Source organism: Microtus ochrogaster, chromosome 15 (genome assembly GCF_000317375.1).
Source record: "Microtus ochrogaster isolate Prairie Vole_2 chromosome 15, MicOch1.0, whole genome shotgun sequence".
Classification (NCBI taxonomy): Eukaryota; Metazoa; Chordata; class Mammalia; order Rodentia; family Cricetidae; genus Microtus; species Microtus ochrogaster.
Window position 1 is genome coordinate 2080919 of NC_022017.1, and position 17702 is coordinate 2098620.

Here is a 17702-nt window from a genome sequence, read left to right on the forward strand (position 1 = left end):
GTGTATGCCTGCAGGCCAGAAGAGGGGACCAGACCTCATTACAGATGGTTGTGAGCCACCATGTGGTTGCTGGGAATTAAACTCAGGACCTTTGGCAGAGTAGGCAATGCTCTTAACCTCTGAGCCATCTCTCCAGCCCAGAAACCCTGTCTTGAAAAACAAAACAAAACAAAACAAAAAGTCTTGGTCCAAGTCTTTGGGCTCTCTTGGGCCCCAGTGGGTGAGGCAGGCATCTTAGAACCCTGTGGTGGAGGAGGGAGAGGTGAGGAGAGGTGAGCTAGGCAAGCATGGACCTGTGTGCATGGAAACAGAGGGGTGTGTCTGGGCATATGCACCCGTGTGTGCATGCATGCACATTGAATTGCATGCATTCATGCGAATGTATCTCTGATGAGCACTGGTGTGCAGCACTTTTGCTTTTCAAGACTGCAGGGATAGAGTGTGCATGCAGAGAAGGGATATTGTGGTCTTGAAGACCTGGCCCAGACTGTCCTCCAAATATTGTGGCCGTAATAACTGCCATGGCCGTGGGGCCAGTGTCTGTGGGGCCGGAAGCCCAAACTCCATCATACTAAGTTACTTGGAGACACTGAAGGCGGGCTGGCACCAAGAGAAAGGGAGTCCTATCTAAACTGGAGATGCCCAGACCTAAGCGGGAGGGTAGCTATACAGGTGCAAACCCCGAGAGGGCCCAGGAACTTGGAGAAAGAAGCAAGGAAGCAAGCTATGGCAGTTGAAGATGGCAAGCAGGCGGCAGTGAGGTCTCCTCCGGGAAAAACCCCAGTGGCTGCCTCTTTCCCCTCCCCTCCCAGTCTCTCCTCCTCCGGCTCCAACTCCTGCTCCAGGCCGACACAAACGGGGCTTTGATTGCAACAGGAAACCTCTCCGGCGGGGGGAGCCGAGCTTGCCGCCGCCGCTGGGGCCCAGGCGGCACCCCCCCTCCGGGCCCCCTACCCTGTCCCAGCCCCCATCCAGCCAAGAGCTCCTCCTGTCCTTGCTTCGGGCCTCTTCCTTGCTTTCACACCTCCCTCCTCCTCTTCAGAAGACCCCTCCTAGTGCTCTTCAGGTGGGACTGGCCTCTAGGACTTAGTCTCCTGGGCGGGGCCTACTTCTGGTTGAAAGACCCCTTTAGTTTTTAGAGTGAGATTTTGGAAGAAAAGGAGTTACTAAGCAAGAAGAATGCCAAGTCAGTGATCCTCAGACCTCTTCTAGAGGTGGCAGGATGGGAGAGAGAGGATTTAGCTGTCCCGCTCCCCAAACCTAGTCCTAGCCAAACTCAATCTTTGCCAGGGGCTGGTAGAACTCTGAGGGGTGACCAGGCTCGAAGCTTGAGCGCTATTGGCCTTCTCATTGGGGGAGGGGCACATTCTTTGCCCCTGGGACCAAAGCTTCTCGAGGATCTAGCTGGGAGGGGGGTGCACCCTAGTGGTGGGGATCATAGGGAAGGGGGTGAGTCAGGCACCGCCCCCCTTCATGCCCCCACCAAGGCTGGCTGGGGAACATCTGGTTCCCATGAAATGCTAGGAGACTAATGGGTCTAATTGCTGCAATAAGGGCGGGGGGGGGGCGCTTTGGGGAAAAGAGGGGCACTAGATCCCCCCATTTTGCCTTCAATCCAAGACTGTACTTGGGTCTGATGGGATGTGTTGGCCTGATATCCTAATGCCTGGTCCTAGGCCCCCTTTCCCAGCATTGCTTTTGAAGCACATATGGGGTGATGAGGAGTGGGGTGCATCTGGTGACGAGAAAGGGGGGCTCTTGAGGACTCATGGCTTCCTGGAGCCCTCCTCCCACTCTTGTGCCCTCCTCCCAAACCCCTCCCTGTGGCCTGGCCACTTCTGGTTCTGATTACCAACCAGGCAGGCCTGACTTAATTGGGACCTTTCAGATTTCAGAGGGGGAAGGGGAACTTACAGGCCCGAAGTTGACTAGTCAAGGCCTTTTTCTCCTTGTTTTTTTGGGGTACTCTTCTCTTTCTCCTTTTTTTTCCTACTGGCCTATTCCAGTTTAGACACTTATTCCTCTTTTTGGGGGGGGTACGGTTAGATTAAAAAATGTAGTGTTAGGGTTGGGTCATGAAGGGAAACTTCATACTAGGTTGGGAAGATCTTGTCTTCCGCTTCATTCCTGCTGCAAGCTCCCAGTTTGCCTGTCCACCCCAGCCCACCATCGCCATCCGCATTTTAGGCCCTCCTCCCCGCCCCCCACCCCCCAGGCAGCACCGCTGGCAGCAACCCGTTCCCCTCCCCCTCTCCCGTCTTCTTTGCCTACTCTGGCACCCCTTCCTGCTTTTTATTCTTCCATCAGGCGCCCCACTCTCTCAGCACCCCGTGCGACCCCGACTCGGTACAGCAGATTCTTAGAAAAGTGCGCCCCGCCCTGGCTCAGCCACAGCCGCCGGGCGGGGGAAGGGGTCGGGCCGGGCGCTGCTCCCGCTCCCGCTCCCGGGCGCTCCCCGTGTGAGCGGCGCTGACAGAGCCGGCTGGGCCGGCCCGCCTGGCGGTCGGGCGGGCGGGGCGCGGGGGAGGGGGCGGTTTCCGGGAGTCGCTGCCACTGGCGTTGTCCCAGGGCCAGGGTCCCCATTCCAGGCGGCCTAGCAAGGGCAAACTTATGACGTGGCCAATTTTTACCCTCTCCTCCCGGCGAGGGCGCCGAGGGGGGGGGCACTCAAGGTGGCACTGAGGGAGGGGCAGCTATTTCCTGAGGTGGGGTATAAGTGACCCTCCGCAGCGAGTGACCAGCAGGGCAGTTAGCGCGAAGGGAGCCTAACTTAGTACAGTGGAAACTCGGGATAGGGCAGTTGTGTGCGGGGGAGCACTTTGGTACTGTAGGGACAGTGCAGGGGGTCGTTTTGTGCCCCCAAAGTGAAGTCAGGTTCTGGGAGAGGGCACTGAGCGAGGTAGTCGAGGCACTTTGGGAGTGTCAGTCGCGGGATAGAGCTTCGGGGACTTTGAGGGAGGCGGCCCAGCCCTTGGCGGAGGAAGGACAGCGGGAGCTAGGAGGGGTAGACTCTCCGCTGCGCTGAAGGGGGCGCGGGGGGGGGGACTCCGCTGCGGAGCTGGCGACGGCCTGGGCGGGGTGGGGCGGGGCCGGGTCAGGAGGAGGTGAGCGCGCCCGGCCACCCGCCCCGAGGGGGGTTCCCGGAGAGTTCACCGCGGGCTCGCGCTCTGGCCCTTGGACCGGGGGTGGGAAGAACGGGAAGGAAGGAGGCGGCCGCGAGCGCGGAGCGGCAGGAATGCAGTGTTCTGCTCCGACGCGCGCGCACGAACGGAGGAGGAGTCGAGCCTGGGAATGAGGGGGGTGGAGGTAACGCAGGTCCTCCGGCTCTGCAGAGCAGCGCGGGGCCTTTCAAGGTTCCCCTCCACGCAGTCATCCTTAACACTCTTGCTTGTGTTGACTTGTGCCGAAGAAAGGGTTGAAGGGAGGGGGAAGACGCTGTAAAAGGAAATGCGTGCATTTTGGTTCCTCCACTCCTTCCTCCAATCCCAATCTGGGCACGCGCCTAAGTGCAAATGCGTGCAAAAACCTCAGGATTGTAGAGAGAACCTGATTGCAAGCATGTTCCTGAGCCAGGTGTATTTGCACAAATTCGGGCACCTATGAATTTATTGTGGGTGCAGATATCCTTGTGCACTGTTACACATTTGCAAATTTGTGTTGCTTGCCATAATAAGTGCATGCACAGATGTATGTCTAAGCAAGCGCTTGCGCCGCGCAGCGAGTAGACGTGTGTGAATGTGTATGTTCTCCACTCCCCGCTCAGCTCATCTTGGTGCCCGGCCCCCTTCGCTCTCCAAGCCCCACCCCCATCCCTCCAGGCTCTGCTTTTACAAAAGGTCTCCACAGCGCTCGCTGCCCAAGCACCCTAAGTGAGCTAGACGGAGGCTGAAGCTGCTGCTTCGCCTCCGCGCCCCGCCCAGTCCCTTTCCCTTGCTGGGGATCCCCCTCTTCCCCGCCCACCCCTTACCCCCCATGCATCTCAGCGCCCTATGCTAGCTCTCCCCCTCCCCCCTCCAGGAGCAGGGCGCTGCGGGGGGAGGAGGGGGAATGGGCTGCGGGTCCTTGATATTCTAGCACCCAGTTTCTCTCCAAGCCGGGTCGCGATGTACGACTGCATGGAATCGTTTGCCCCGGGTCCGCGACGGCTCTATGGGGCCGCCGGGCCCGGGGCCGGCTTGCTACGCAGAGCCACTGGCAGCTCCTGTTTCGTCGGACTTGAGTCTTTTGCCTGGGCGCAACCTGCCAGTCTACAATGTAGGTCTTCGAATTTGGGGGTGGGGTATTGGGTGCACGAGAAGCTGGTGCTTACTATTTCCGTAGGTAAAGTTTAAACCTGGGGTGCAAGCGGGTATTCTGGTCCTTTCTATATGAGGTACTGGCCCTTTAAACATGAGGGCCTCAGAGTTGGTCTCCTTTGCGTGAGTGCTGTAGTGTTTGGAGTTGTGTGTGGTTTTTATGGTGGGTATTTTAACTAGTGCTTTGGTTGATGCCACTCCCGAGTTCCTGGGGATAGGAGAGACGGATGTATGTTGCTAGTGTGTCCTCAAGTCCTTAGTTGGAGGGGTATGGCACCCAGGACCGTGGGTGGCGTTCCTGAAGTCCATGCGGGAAGTTGGGAGCATTTAAAAAAAATTGCAAAGCCCGTGAATTCCTGGCTTGTGCAGACCTTTGCCTAGCAGAGTGTGGGTGTGGAATAGGAGTCTCTACCCACTGTCACCCTCTGCGCCTGGGTTGGCAGAGTTGCGTGACCCGGTGTGGGGATGTTTGTGGCGTGAGGTCGGGAGGGCGTGTGCCTTGCGTGGCTGCGGGGGCGGTTTTGGAAAGTTCTGTGCTCTAGAGAGCATCCTGTGTGCTCAGCTTGTGGGGTGCAAGGGGTGTGCACAGAAGAGCGAGAAAGCTGGATTCTGTGTTTATCCTCATTAAAACAAACAAACAAAAAACTGGAAGTGTGTATTCGGTTGTCTTGACAGATCAGATGACTTTTTTCTATGGCTCCAGCACACAGCTTCAGCAGGAAGCGAAAAGTTTCAAGCCAAGTGTATGGAGTGGGGGGTGGTCTGGAAGTGACAGCCGGTAGGGGAGAACAATCGTCAGGCCCCCAAATATCCGTCTTTCCCTTCTCTGTAATGGGAGATGCCAGGCGTGGGGCCCTGGAACCCCTTTCCAGAGCGGTAATAAAAAGCTGGGGACTGAGAGGCAGTAAAAATAAAGTCCAGATGAGAAGCGGCTTTGAAGCTTGGGCCACAGTGCCTGGCGGGGGTGGGCTGTGAGAAGGGGCTGGGATAGGAGCCTGGAACACCCCCCCCCCGATTTACTGGGGGTTGGCACTGCGCTCGCAGCTCGGGTACGGATGACTGCAGACCTAGGCTTGGGGGCACTCTGGGAAGGGGCGGGCAGCGGGCGGGGTGGCAGGCGCTGGGGGAGTGCGCACGCCGGGTCACTGAGCCCCCGCCAACGCGCCTCGCTCCTTGGCACTCGGCAGCGCTGTTTACAAGTTCAGATTTTTTTTTTTTTGTTCCAGGGCAGAGCTGCTCAGATTTAACAACTGGGAGAGTGGAAAAGGGAGGTAACAGACAGGAGACAGTATTAGGGATGGGTGGGATAAGAATTGAAGTGTGCTATTTAAAGGGTGAGAAAACATGGTACTAATACATTGCACCAAATTTCTGTGAATTCTTAACCTTGTCATGCTCAGTATAACGGGGGATTAGGCACACTGGTTGGTGTTTGACATAGAGATATCTAGCAGAGGCCCTGGGCAGGGGCCATTTAGACCTCTAGAGACCTTTTGGGCTTGGTAGCTTAGTTTTTGCTTATTACTTTGAGCCAGTCAGTTTCATTAGTAGGGTCCTGGTGGGCACATAAAACCAGCCGCAGGCCTCCTGGCACTCTCAGGGAGGGAACGTGTTTCAGAGTAGAGCTGGGTGGTGTGTGTGACACTTGGATGGGGACTTGGGTGTCCTGGTGTCGTGCTGGCCTGCTGTGATGTTTCTATGGTGTTTCTACGGTTTCTACGGTGGTAGACCTATTGGCTTGTAACTGTGTAGCCCACTGTTGGGTGTTGCTTGTCATCCACCTACATGGAGTTAAGTGTGGTTTGATGCCTGCGAGTTCTGTTTAGAGGTCTGGGCCCAGCTAAGGAACCCATAGGCGGTCTGCCTGCTTTTGTGTCTGTGTCTTTGCCAGGTAGTGGTGGCGCACGCCTTAATCCCAGCATTCGGGAGGCAGAGGCAGGCAGAGCTCTGTGAAAGCAAGGTCAACCTGGTCTACAGAGTGACTTCCAGGACAGGTTCCAAAACAAGACAGAGAAACCCTGTCTGAAAAAAAAAAAGTGCGTCTTCAAGGAGCTGTATGTGATTGTGAGTCCAGGCAGCTCAGCTCTGGGCCTCGCAGCTGGGAGCGTTTACAGCCGGTTATAACGAGTTTGTTTGAAGCTCCGCTCAGCCTGGCCAGGAATTTCCTCAATTTCAGCAATTTGGGCTTTAAAAGGAGAAAACCCTAGAGTCCACCCCCTCCTCCTCGGCAGGGGCCCGTTCCTAGCCCAGCAACAGCAGCCCAGTGTAGAGGTCTCAGCTGGGGTGAAGAGGGGATCACCCTGCCTCCCAGAAGACCCTGTTAGCATTTTAGCTCCCTGCACCCACAGTGACTGCAGAACCATTGGGTTGCACTTTAGGGTACAGGGGGGCGTGGAGGTGCCAGGGGGTGTCGAGAATGGGTGACAGCGCCACTAAGATGGGAAAAGCTGCCCAAGGGCAGGCTCTCTGGGGCCTGCCATCTTATAATTGGCTGGTGCTACCCCATGCCAGTCTGACCGCACCCAGGCCTTGCGCAAGAGAGGAAATGAGGAAATGGGGTAGTGCTCTGTGGGTAGAGAGGGCGTCAGTGCAGGAGAGAGGACCAGCCCACGCGCGGGCCTGTGGGTAGAGAGGGCGTCAGTGCAGGAGAGAAGACCAGCCCACGCGCTGGCCTGTGGACAAGGCCCGTGCCCTGGGGACCTCGGGATGGGCTGAGAGAGCAAGGACCTGAAAGGCTTCCCAGTCCTTCCCACGCCTCTAGGCACCTACTACAGACACAGGCAGCCCCACCCCCAGTCTTGAATAAACTCCCAGCACCCACCCTTCTGCCTCCACCTCTTGCAGGGGGCTCAAACTCCAGGAGGATTCTTATGCAAATTGGGTATGTGGGGGTGGGGTGAGGAGGGCTTCCCTCTTTGTGAGGTCCCCAGTCTCCCTCCTCGTTGCTTTGGGTCAGATGCACTTGTGACCAGGTGGGCTGCTGAGGGTGAGAGGAAGGACAGGTCCGGGAGGTGGGCTCAAAGGCTGCCGAGGATCTTCAGACTCTTCTGTCACTTGGGCCTTGCAAATGTGGGCAACAGGTCCTGCAGGCTGAATAACATTCAGATGTCCTGAGCCTCTGAGGACTCACACTCACACTCACACAGCCTGCGACACGGACCTAGCAGCCTCCTCTATTAAGTGTGGGCTTCCCCTACTGTGGGCGTAGGCTAAGATTCCTTCCAACTACAGTTGTTTTCTGAGGCTTTCATGACAGAAGCCTGGCTCCGAAAGGGTCTGGGATCGCTCCCTTCCCCCTCGACTCTGTTTACCCTAGGTCACCTGACTCTCTGTTCACCCCCAAACTGCTCCAAGACCTAAGGATCTGAGCAAATACCTGTCTCCCTCCAGCTTTTTTCCCTAAAGGCCACTTAGAAGACCTGAGAGCCTTGTCTCAGCTGTCAGCCGGCAGTGTGAAACTGAGCTACTCACCCCGACTGGTAAAGCTTCACCTTTGAGGAATGAGTTAAATGAATTAGGTCATTCAGCCAGGTGCGAGCTGTAGGTGGCTTCCACATCTGCTGCCCCCCCCTCCATTGCTCCCAGAGGCTGAGGAAGGGGGAACTCAGGGCTACCGGGGTGACAGGGAGTTCCTAGCTCTGCCATTCCCACTTTTTAAAAAAATTTTTATAGGTGTTTTGCTTGTATGTGTGTTTGTGTGCTATGTATGTGCCTGGTGCCCACAGAGGCCAGAAGAGGGAATTGGATTCCCTGGACCTGGTTATGGATGGTTGTAAACTGCCACGTAGGTGCTGAGAATTGAGCCCCCGGTCTTCTAGAAGAGTTGCCAGTGCTCTTAACCACTGAGCCATCACTCCAACTTTATGACTGGGGAAATAAAAGCAGAGACATTAACTTCTAGGGTGGCATTGGTCTGTAATTTGGAGAAATAAGCATTAATGCAGAAGAGTAGTTGGCCAAATGGGCGCCGAGAGTGAGGGTGGGTGGTAGGGGCCTGAAATCCCAGCAAGCAGCAGTGACAGTGGCTGCTGGGCACCAGGTCCAAAGAGGGGTCATGAGATGAGGATGCTTCTGCTGACCTCTTACTGCTTTCCCCCAGCGGTGGAGACACAGAGCACTAGCTCAGAGGAAATGGTGCCCAGCTCTCCGTCACCCCCACCACCTCCTCGGGTCTATAAGCCATGCTTTGTATGCAATGACAAGTCTTCCGGCTACCATTATGGGGTCAGCTCATGTGAAGGCTGCAAGGTGTGTATATGGTGGGGTAAGACTAGAGATGGGGACACAGGGGGAGTGTAGCCCGGCAGGTAGAATGCTTGCTTAGCATATGTGAAGCCTCAGCAACACACAACAGAGACCCTCTGACCAAAAACAATATTGTGGAGGGGGCACCCTTCCCTTTAAATTGGGTTAGTAGGAGAAGGCGTTTGGTGCCAAGCCTGACTTGAAGTTAAAGGAAAAGAAGTAACTACTCTGAACTCTACTTGTGCCCTGTGGTTACACATGTACCCTCCACCCCTAAAACACACAAAATAAATAATGAAAAGTATTTTAAAGATGGGGGACCCAGGTGCTGTGTTCACATGAGTTTCGCCTGTGTGGGATGAGGGGCTGCTCTGTGTATGGATGATTGACAGCTGGGGTGAGGTGCTGAGGTCGCAGCTGTCAGAATGCCTGCTAGCGTGCAGAAGGCTCAGAATGCTTGCTAGTGTGCAGAAGACTCTAGGTTCAGTCACTCCCCAGTTCTCCTGCCACAAACAGAACAGGCTGGGTCAGGCCTAGGGCCACCTGTGTGGTTGGAGAAATGTTGATGTCCCCAGCATCCTGTCTCATGACACGCCTCCTGCTCTCCAATCCAGGGCTTCTTTAGGCGCAGCATCCAGAAAAACATGGTGTATACATGTCACCGTGACAAAAATTGTATCATCAACAAGGTAACCAGGAATCGCTGCCAGTACTGCCGGCTACAAAAGTGTTTCGAAGTGGGCATGTCCAAGGAAGGTAGGTTCCCTGCTCCATCCTATGGCCTTCTCTTCCATCTTGCCCATTGCTGTCCTGCTTCGTTGACTGGCCTGCCCTGGAGCTGCTGCCTTCTCCAGTCTATTACATTGCCTCCATTCAGCTGTGGGCCACAATCTGTTACCGTTCTCCCCTCTCTTGACTATTCTTCTGAAACCTGGGTCCTAGGGTTTTTCTTTCTTCTTTCTGTCTGATGGGGCAGGAGGGTTAGTGTGGTCCCTCCCCTCCTCTGTTCTTTCACAGGACAGGTCCTGAGATGGCTCTGGGCTGGCCCCTCCTTCCCACCCCCCCACCATTGTGCTGCCAAGGCTATAAGTGGATATCCTGCCTGCATATCCTGCCCCCCCCAACCTCCAGCTCCTGCGGGGCAACCGGAAGGGCAGGATGGAGCCGAATTGGCCTGGGGAGGGAGCATGGCTTCAGGCCCTGGGTGGGGCTGGGGCAAACCAGCCTGGAAATGGGAGTTTATGTAGAAGATAGGGAAATTAAGGCACTAATTAGGGTTCCAGGGAAGAAATATCTGTTCTTCTGAGAACTGAGCACACTAAGCTAGGGTGAGAGAGGACATCCAAAAGGGGACTGCGAGGGTCCTGACTTCCCTTTGCTTCCAACCCCAAGCTGTAAGGAATGACCGAAACAAGAAGAAAAAAGAGGTAAAGGAAGAGGGCTCACCTGACAGCTACGAACTGAGCCCACAGTTAGAAGAGCTCATCACCAAAGTCAGCAAAGCCCACCAGGAGACTTTCCCCTCACTCTGCCAGCTGGGCAAGTACACCACGGTGAGGAGTGGACGGGGCTGTGGTGGTCTGCAGCGCGGAGGGCACCCGGGGAGCCTTCGGGGCTGTGGTGGTCTGTAGCGCGAGGGCGCTTCAGGAATGGACGGGGCTGTGTGGTCTGCAGCGCGGAGGGCACCGGGGAGCCTTCGGGGGCTGCGGTGGTCTGCAGCGCGGAGGGCACCCGGGGAGCCTTCGGGGGCTGTGGTGGTCTGCAGCACGGAGGGCACCCGGGGAGCCTTCGGGGCTGTGGTGGTCTGTAGCGCGAGGGCGCTTCAGGAATGGACGGGGCTGCGGTGGTCTGTAGCACGGAGGGCACCCAGAGGAGCCTTCACATCTAATGCATCTTTACTCCCTGCAGAACTCCAGTGCAGATCACCGGGTACAGCTGGACCTGGGGCTGTGGGACAAGTTCAGTGAGCTGGCTACCAAATGCATCATCAAGATTGTGGAGTTTGCTAAGCGGTTGCCGGGTTTTACAGGACTCAGCATTGCTGACCAGATCACTCTGCTCAAGGCTGCCTGCCTGGATATCCTAGTGAGTTAGCCTATGAGTTCCGGACCATTTTGACCCTTTTCTCCCGGCACCATGCTTCTCTGCCGAAGCTCTTTCTGTCTGAGCCTTTGCCTCCTGTTTACCGAGCCTTCCCTCTCCAATCTCAGAGTTCTTCGTGCTTACCCCCAACCTCCAGATGCTGCGAATCTGTACAAGGTATACCCCAGAGCAAGACACCATGACATTCTCGGATGGACTGACCCTGAACCGTACCCAGATGCACAATGCTGGCTTTGGGCCCCTTACGGACCTCGTCTTTGCCTTCGCTGGGCAGCTGCTGCCCCTGGAGATGGATGACACAGAGACCGGGCTGCTCAGTGCCATCTGCCTCATTTGTGGAGGTGCGGGGGCGCCCCCTGGCGGCTGGCTGCATGGGCTACCTTTTCTACCACACTATCCACACTGGTTCATGACCCCATCCCACAGACTTCTCAGATCATGTATATCCTTACTGGCCAACCAAGCTAAGGACGAAAGGAGGAGGCAGAGTCCAGGGAACTCAGAAACCCTGGCTACAGTGCTGAGATGTAGGAGTGATGGGAAAAAGCAAGGTCCTTGCTGAATGGTTAAAGGTACAGGCAGGCCTTGTGTCAGAGAAAGATAACCCACAGCGGTGAAGGGGCTGAGGAGACAGTCTGACTTTGAGGCCCTCAGAAGAGGGTCTGTTGGGGGTCAGCCACCTGTCACCGTATCCTTCTCCATCTCACTCCATTGTACTTACTTGTACAGACCGCATGGACCTGGAGGAACCTGAGAAGGTAGACAAGCTGCAGGAGCCCTTGCTGGAAGCCCTGAGGCTTTACGCGCGGCGACGGAGACCCAGCCAACCCTACATGTTTCCAAGGATGCTTATGAAAATCACTGACCTCCGGGGCATCAGCACCAAGGGTTTGTTATGAGTCAGCCCCCTTCCCAGATCTGCAGGTCTCCTGAGTCACAGGGTGGGCAGGCTGAGGAAGAGAGAGGGGCTGAGAATCCAGCACCTCCACGGAGTCCTAGCTTGACTGTATCCTCCTGGGAAGATTCCAGGCAAATTCTTTTCTGTTTTGGTTTGGTTGCTGGTGTGTGTGTGTTGCTGGAAGTGAACCCCAGTTCCTGCATGCACTAGGCAAATACTCTATGCATAGTGACACCCCAGCCCTCTTTGTTTTTCTGCTTGGAAGCTGGGTGGGCTTAATCCTGCCTCAAAAGCTTATCATAAGAACTAAATGAACTCACTACATAGAGAGGGCAGTTAAGAGCCTGGCATGGAGCCATGTGTGATGAGTGATGCTTCACACATGTCATTTCAGCAAGAGAGGCTGAGGCAGGAGGATTACTTGGAGCTCATGAGTTCAAGGCTAGCCTGGCCATTTCCATGATCACAGAGCATTCTCTTGAGCAGTGCTGGCTCAGAAGAGTGCCTGTAACATGATCATTTGACTAACATTATCTGTTATAAAAGTTACTAAGAACTGGCCTTGAAGCAGCCGGAAAGCTCTGGACATTAGACCTGATGACTGTGCTATATCACTGGGCTCGAAGATACATACAGTGTGGTCTTCAAAATCTTTTTTTGCATTTATTCATTAATTTATTTATTGTCTACGGCGGGGTGTTCTTGTCATTGTATGATGTAGAGATCAGAGGGTAGCTCACAGGAGTCAGTTCTTCTTTTCGCAGTGTGGGTCCTTGGGGTGCCAGGCGGGCTGACAAACGTCCTTACTCACTGAGGTATCTTACTGGCCCGAAAAGTGTTTTACTTATGAGTATTATTGTGTGTGTGACATGTGTGCATACGTGTGTGGAGGTCAGACGACAGCTCTGTGGAGCTGGTTCTCTCCACTCACCTCTATGTCGGTGATTGGACAAACTCAGGTTGGTAGGCTTGTGCTCATGAAGGGGATTATCCACTGAGCCATCTGCTGTCTCACAAACCCACAGTGCGGTTTTGAAAAGATGCTGGGCATTCATGCACATGCCTTTAATCTCAGCACCCGGGAGGCAGAGACAGATGGATCTCTGTGAGTTCGAGGCCAGCCTGGTCTACAGAGTGAGTTCAAAGACAGCTGAGGCTACACAGAGAAGCCCTGTCTCAGAAAACCAAAAGAAAAGACACCCAAAACTTTGTGGTAGCTGCCTGTAATTCCAGTGCACAGGAGGCCGAGGCAAGTCCAAGGCCCTCCAGAGCGATATAGCAAGGCTGACTCTGCGTGTTTATGCATTGACCTCTCACCCCACGGTTTGAGGTTAGCTGACAGAGCTCCAAGATAGCTAGGGCTACATAGAAAGATCCTGTGTCTAGAAGAGGAGCAAAAGAGAAGAGAAAGCCTGAAGTCATGAGACAACAGGTGGCAGGCCGGGCACTCTTCAGCTGGCCACTCTAGGCAGGGCAAAGGCCCGTGGGAACCACACGAAAGCAGAGGTAGGAGAAGCGATGCGTCTGAGCCCAGAGTGCTGTGGTCACAGGGAAGTCAAGTCAAGGAGTTTGGGGCAGGACCTCTATAGACCCGCGTGCTTCTGCATTTCCAAGCCTCTTCCCTTCTCTTTGTAGGAGCAGAAAGGGCCATTACCCTGAAGATGGAGATTCCAGGCCCAATGCCCCCCCTGATCCGAGAGATGCTGGAGAACCCTGAAATGTTTGAGGACGACTCCTCGAAGCCTGGCCCGCACCCCAAGGCTTCCAGTGAGGATGAAGCTCCAGGGGTCCGGGACAAAGGGGGCCAAAGTCCCCAACCTGACCAGGGCCCCTGACCTACCCCACTGTGGGGCTGGGCTCCAGGCAGCAGACTGACTATTCCCCGGGCACCACCAGTGACTGGGGGAGGACCTGCCCTGCCCACTCCCACCTTTCCAATGAGCTCATTGTTTTGCCAAAGTTTCTAGGGGTGCCTGTGTTCATCCCTGTCCTGTTCTAACTGGCTCCCTCTACAGTCCTGGAGGACTGCCCTGCACCTACCAGAAGAACCGGAGAAGGGGTGAGCCTGAGTCTGGACTCTAATATCTCAGCACTGCCCATCAGATTCAGGCCGCAGGCTCCCAGGGCAGGGGAAGCCCCGCCTTCCCATAGCCTCTTCCTCTGCCAGGTGCTTGGGCCTCTGGGAACAAACAGGAACACTAGAGACCAAAATGGGGGGGAGGGGATCCTCAAGGAGGGCTGAGCCCACCCTGGTGCCCTACCCTGGGTGCCTAATGCTGTGTGATGAACCTGCCATGCACACTGCCCCGTGCCCCATCCTCCTGCCAGGTGTAGGGGCAGGCTGGCCCCTGCATTCCTGGGGTGGGGCCTGAGGGTGAAGGGAGAAGCATAGCCCTTTCTGTACCTCTGCTGAGGTGCAGCTCTCATCCTGGGCCCTCTATTTTACAAGCCCCTCCCTTAGCCCTGTCTTGTGCCTTGGCCTCCTGCCCCCATCTCAGCCATCAGACAGGGACCCTCCTACACTACAGAGGGGACAGGGATCCCTCTCCTAGTGCCTTCTACCCTTGACCCCCAGAGCAGCTTGGCCCAGGGAGGGGAGACGCTGCTTAGCTGATCCCACCCTGACCCAGAGGAAGCCTCTATTTATTTATTAGCTTTTGTTTACACCCTGGATGACCCCTTCCTCCAGGGGTCTTGTGTGGGGGAGCCCAGGGCCTCTGTGACCCCTTCCTTCTTTCCCCAACCCCCCATTTGTATTTAGCTGCCAAATAAGATTCCTGCAGGCTCCCCCTTTTCTATGGGGGGGTCATGGTGCTGTCCCCTCCCCTCTGTTTACATCTCCCCTCCCACCCCGCTGTATCGCATATTGCTGAGTTTTCTATTTTTGCAAAATAAAGTGATAGAAACTCATGGGATGTGGCTCCCTCTGGGCCGAGTCACCCAGTCAGGGAAGTGACCTGCTGACCTGGAGAAGGAGCTGGGTGGGGCACTGGAGCTGCCAACCAGCTTCATGGTTTTCTTGGGGAGCAAAGAAAATAACAAACTATGTTCAGCAGCCGCAGCAAGGAGGACGGGGAGCTGCAGGGCCCACTCTGAATGTTTGGCCTCCTCCGGCCACCAGTGAGTTCTTACCTTTGGTAGGATCCTGATGAACTCATGATGTCTAAGTGTGTGTTTGCTCTGCTCTGGCCAGAGATCTCTTGAAATTTCGTTTGGTTTGCACAGTTGTTTCTAGACTTGGAAGAGAACTGCAGCCCCACATCTAAGCTGCAGTGCTTTTTGGGTACGTTTGTTTGACACAGGGTCTCACTATATCTCACACTGGCCTCCAACTAGTAATCCTCCTACTTCAGCCTCCTGAATCTTGGGCTTACAGACCTGAGCCACCCTTCCTGACTTGGTGTTTATTGAACTCACTCTGAGAGGACTCTTACATCCTCTGTGCCTGCACTATCTACCCCATGACCCACTCCTTCTTTGAGGCTTCTCTTCACCCTGCGTCCCTCCCCACTCCTTCCAAGGCTCTCCTGTCATTTTGTCTCCTAATGTTCTCCACCTTCTGCAGGCCTTAACTCTACCCCCCCACAGCCCCCCACAGCCCCCGACTCTGCCTTGGGATGGTGTCTTGCTTACCTTGCTCTTGGATCTCTTCAGCAGTGACCCGAGCATCTGGGAAGGAGGTGGATGTGGGACAGAAGAGGAGGGGAAAGCAGAAGAAGAAAGTGAAAGAAGATTTAGAGGAAACCACAGGGCCAGGGAAAAGAGGGCATTGCCATGGTAACCACCGGTTGAGGGGGAAGGGCAGAAGGTCCGGCTGCCCCACAGTCTGGAACCAGCTCAAGCTCACCCAGGGGAGCCCCTCCTGTTCAGTTGTCTCTTCCAGCAGCTTCCCTTTCCAAGCTCTGTTGTGATCCGAGTACTTTTGCTCTGGGACGGCAGCAGGGAGGCTGATTGACAGGCACCAGTCCTTGCTCTCTGGGAATGCTCTTTCCTATAGGGAACTCTACCAGGTTGCTATCGGTGGTCCACTGTGGGCCAGGAAAAAAATCCCATTTGTACTTACACAGCCCTTTCTCCCCGTAGGCTTTCCCTACCTCAGCCCTGGCTGCTGCTCCTGCACTCTGCCTTCCTATTTCCTCCCCTCTTTCCCAGGCTCTATGGCTGTCCACTGTGGCTTTTAGACCTCCCGGTTGCACATCCAAGCCTCACCCAGTGCCTTTCTCTGAGACTGCTCATTCATTCCCGGCCGCCCTGACCCAAAAAAAAAATCACACAAAAACTGTATTAATTACAACACTCCTTAGCCAATAGCTTAGGCATCTTATTAACTAACTCATATCTTAAATTAACCATTCCTATTATGTTTTATCACAAGGCTTGTGGTTTCCCGGTAAGGTTCCAGGATGTCTCCTTTGGCAGTTTCTGTGTGATTTTCAGGTCAGGGTGGCTGGGGACAAGCAAGCAGTCTGCAGTCTGCGTCTGTGCCTCTCTAACTGCTGACTGTCTAGACCTACTGATAGTCTTTTCTCAGTGATGGAGACTGAACCTAGGACCTCTTGAACGTTAGGCAAGCGTGCTGACTGAAAGCTGGGTGAACATCTGAACACTGAGCTGCCTCCCCACTCTACCCCCATTTTCTTAGTGTGGCAGGTAGTCTTGTAAACAGTTTGTTGGGACATCTCATTCTTCTGCAATCCGAGTGCAGGTGAAAACCTCAATAGGCCACCCTTTAGTACAGTTCCTCACGCTGTGGTGACCCCCCAACCAAAAAACGATTTTCATTGCTACTTCGTAACGGTAATTTTGCTACAGTTAAGAATCATCTTGTAAATACCCGTATTTTTCGATGGTCTTAGGTGACCCCTGTGAAAGGGTCCTTCTGCCCCCAATGGGGTTGAGACCCACAAGTTTTGTATAGCCAGATTAGCAACTACAGCTAAGGAGTTTTACTGCTTCCTGTTAAATCAGAATTTTAACCCGGGCAGTTTGGCTTCAGAGTCTAAGTAGTTCAGTTGTGGCACTGTTAGGAGTTTGAGATCCTGGAACAAGACCCCTGACTCAATTCAGATTGCAATTAGTTAAGTTTATTGATACTGCTAGCAGGGTAGCAATTTCTGAGCCAAATTACAGACCGCCACTCAAAGCGGGGTGAGGGAAGGATTTTTAGAAGTGAAAACCACAAGATCTTGAGTATCTACAGTAGCAAACCAAGAACTGTTTTGCTCTGCCACGATTAGGTGGTCAAGGGGACCTCAAAATAGTCTTTGAATGTCCGCGTAAGCAGGTGACAGAAGCAAACAAGCAGTTTGTCATGCCATGACAAAGTAGAAGGTCGGGCTGCACATTTCTGGAGGGGTCACTGAGTCAAGGTTGCTGTGAACTATCTTCTTGGCACTACACTCAGAGACAGCTGTCTAGCGGGCACCAAGCGGGCCTGCAGCACATCCGGTGGAGGTCTGTTTTGTTAGCCATCACACTGCCATGATGGTCCCTGGGTCTCTAAAGGAGCATATCTCGGTTATCTCCTTTGCAGTGCTGGCTGCTGCTTTTGTTTCTTCCTGTCTGGCCCTTCCTCTCTGAGAACTGGAGACATCATCAGTTTTGGAGGGAGGCTGATGTGGATTTAGATTACAGCCCACCCCCTTGCTACCTGTGTGACATTTTGCAAAGTTGGACTCTCCTTGGTCTGCCCGTCTCTGTCTGTGACACTGGGGCAGGGGTGGGGGCACTGCCACTGTCTGACGTGGTTCTCGTGACCCTGAACTGCAGCTGAGGAGACGTGGACCTTCTAGGTCCACTTTACCCACCCCACTCCTGTTTGCTCCACCTTCTGCTGGAGCAGTCACCCAACATAAGTCCCCCACCCCAGGGCGTGTCACTTCCTCCTCTGCAGCCTCTAGATCTGTACACAAAGGCTGCTGCTACTGTCACCACCCGCGGAAGGGCTGCTCCGAAAGCACCTGTGAGTACCACCAGCACCAGCCCACTCTCCTCTCCTCACCTGGACCCCCTTGTTCACCACCTCTCGAGAAGAAGGCCGTGGATCCCTTCCTGTGTTTCCTCTGGTATCACAGCTTCCTGCTGCTCATCCCTTAAATTTCCCCAGTGGAGTGGGAGGGAGGAAGGGAGGGAGGGAGATGGACTGAGATGTTGGCGAGCGA

At 54.8% G+C, this 17702-nt stretch overlaps 1 protein-coding gene across 3 annotated transcripts in view; it reads left to right on the plus strand.

The window, feature by feature from the left end:
• Rarg (retinoic acid receptor gamma) overlaps positions 1-14451 on the plus strand; it is a 22619-nt gene extending 8168 nt beyond the window's left edge. For 2 of the 3 annotated variants that reach the window (XM_026782633.1, XM_026782634.1), the window contains exons 4-10: positions 8395-8543; positions 9155-9296; positions 9933-10093; positions 10449-10625; positions 10780-10984; positions 11373-11531; positions 13177-14451. In XM_026782633.1, coding sequence (XP_026638434.1) covers positions 8395-8543; positions 9155-9296; positions 9933-10093; positions 10449-10625; positions 10780-10984; positions 11373-11531; positions 13177-13376 — 1193 coding nt within the window. In that variant the 3' untranslated portion in view covers positions 13377-14451. Of the gene's footprint in view, positions 1-3134; positions 4255-8394; positions 8544-9154; positions 9297-9932; positions 10094-10448; positions 10626-10779; positions 10985-11372; positions 11532-13176 lie in introns of those variants that run through there. The other variant, XM_005353821.2, reaches the window with a different exon arrangement.
• The last annotated feature ends 3251 nt before the right edge of the window (positions 14452-17702 follow it).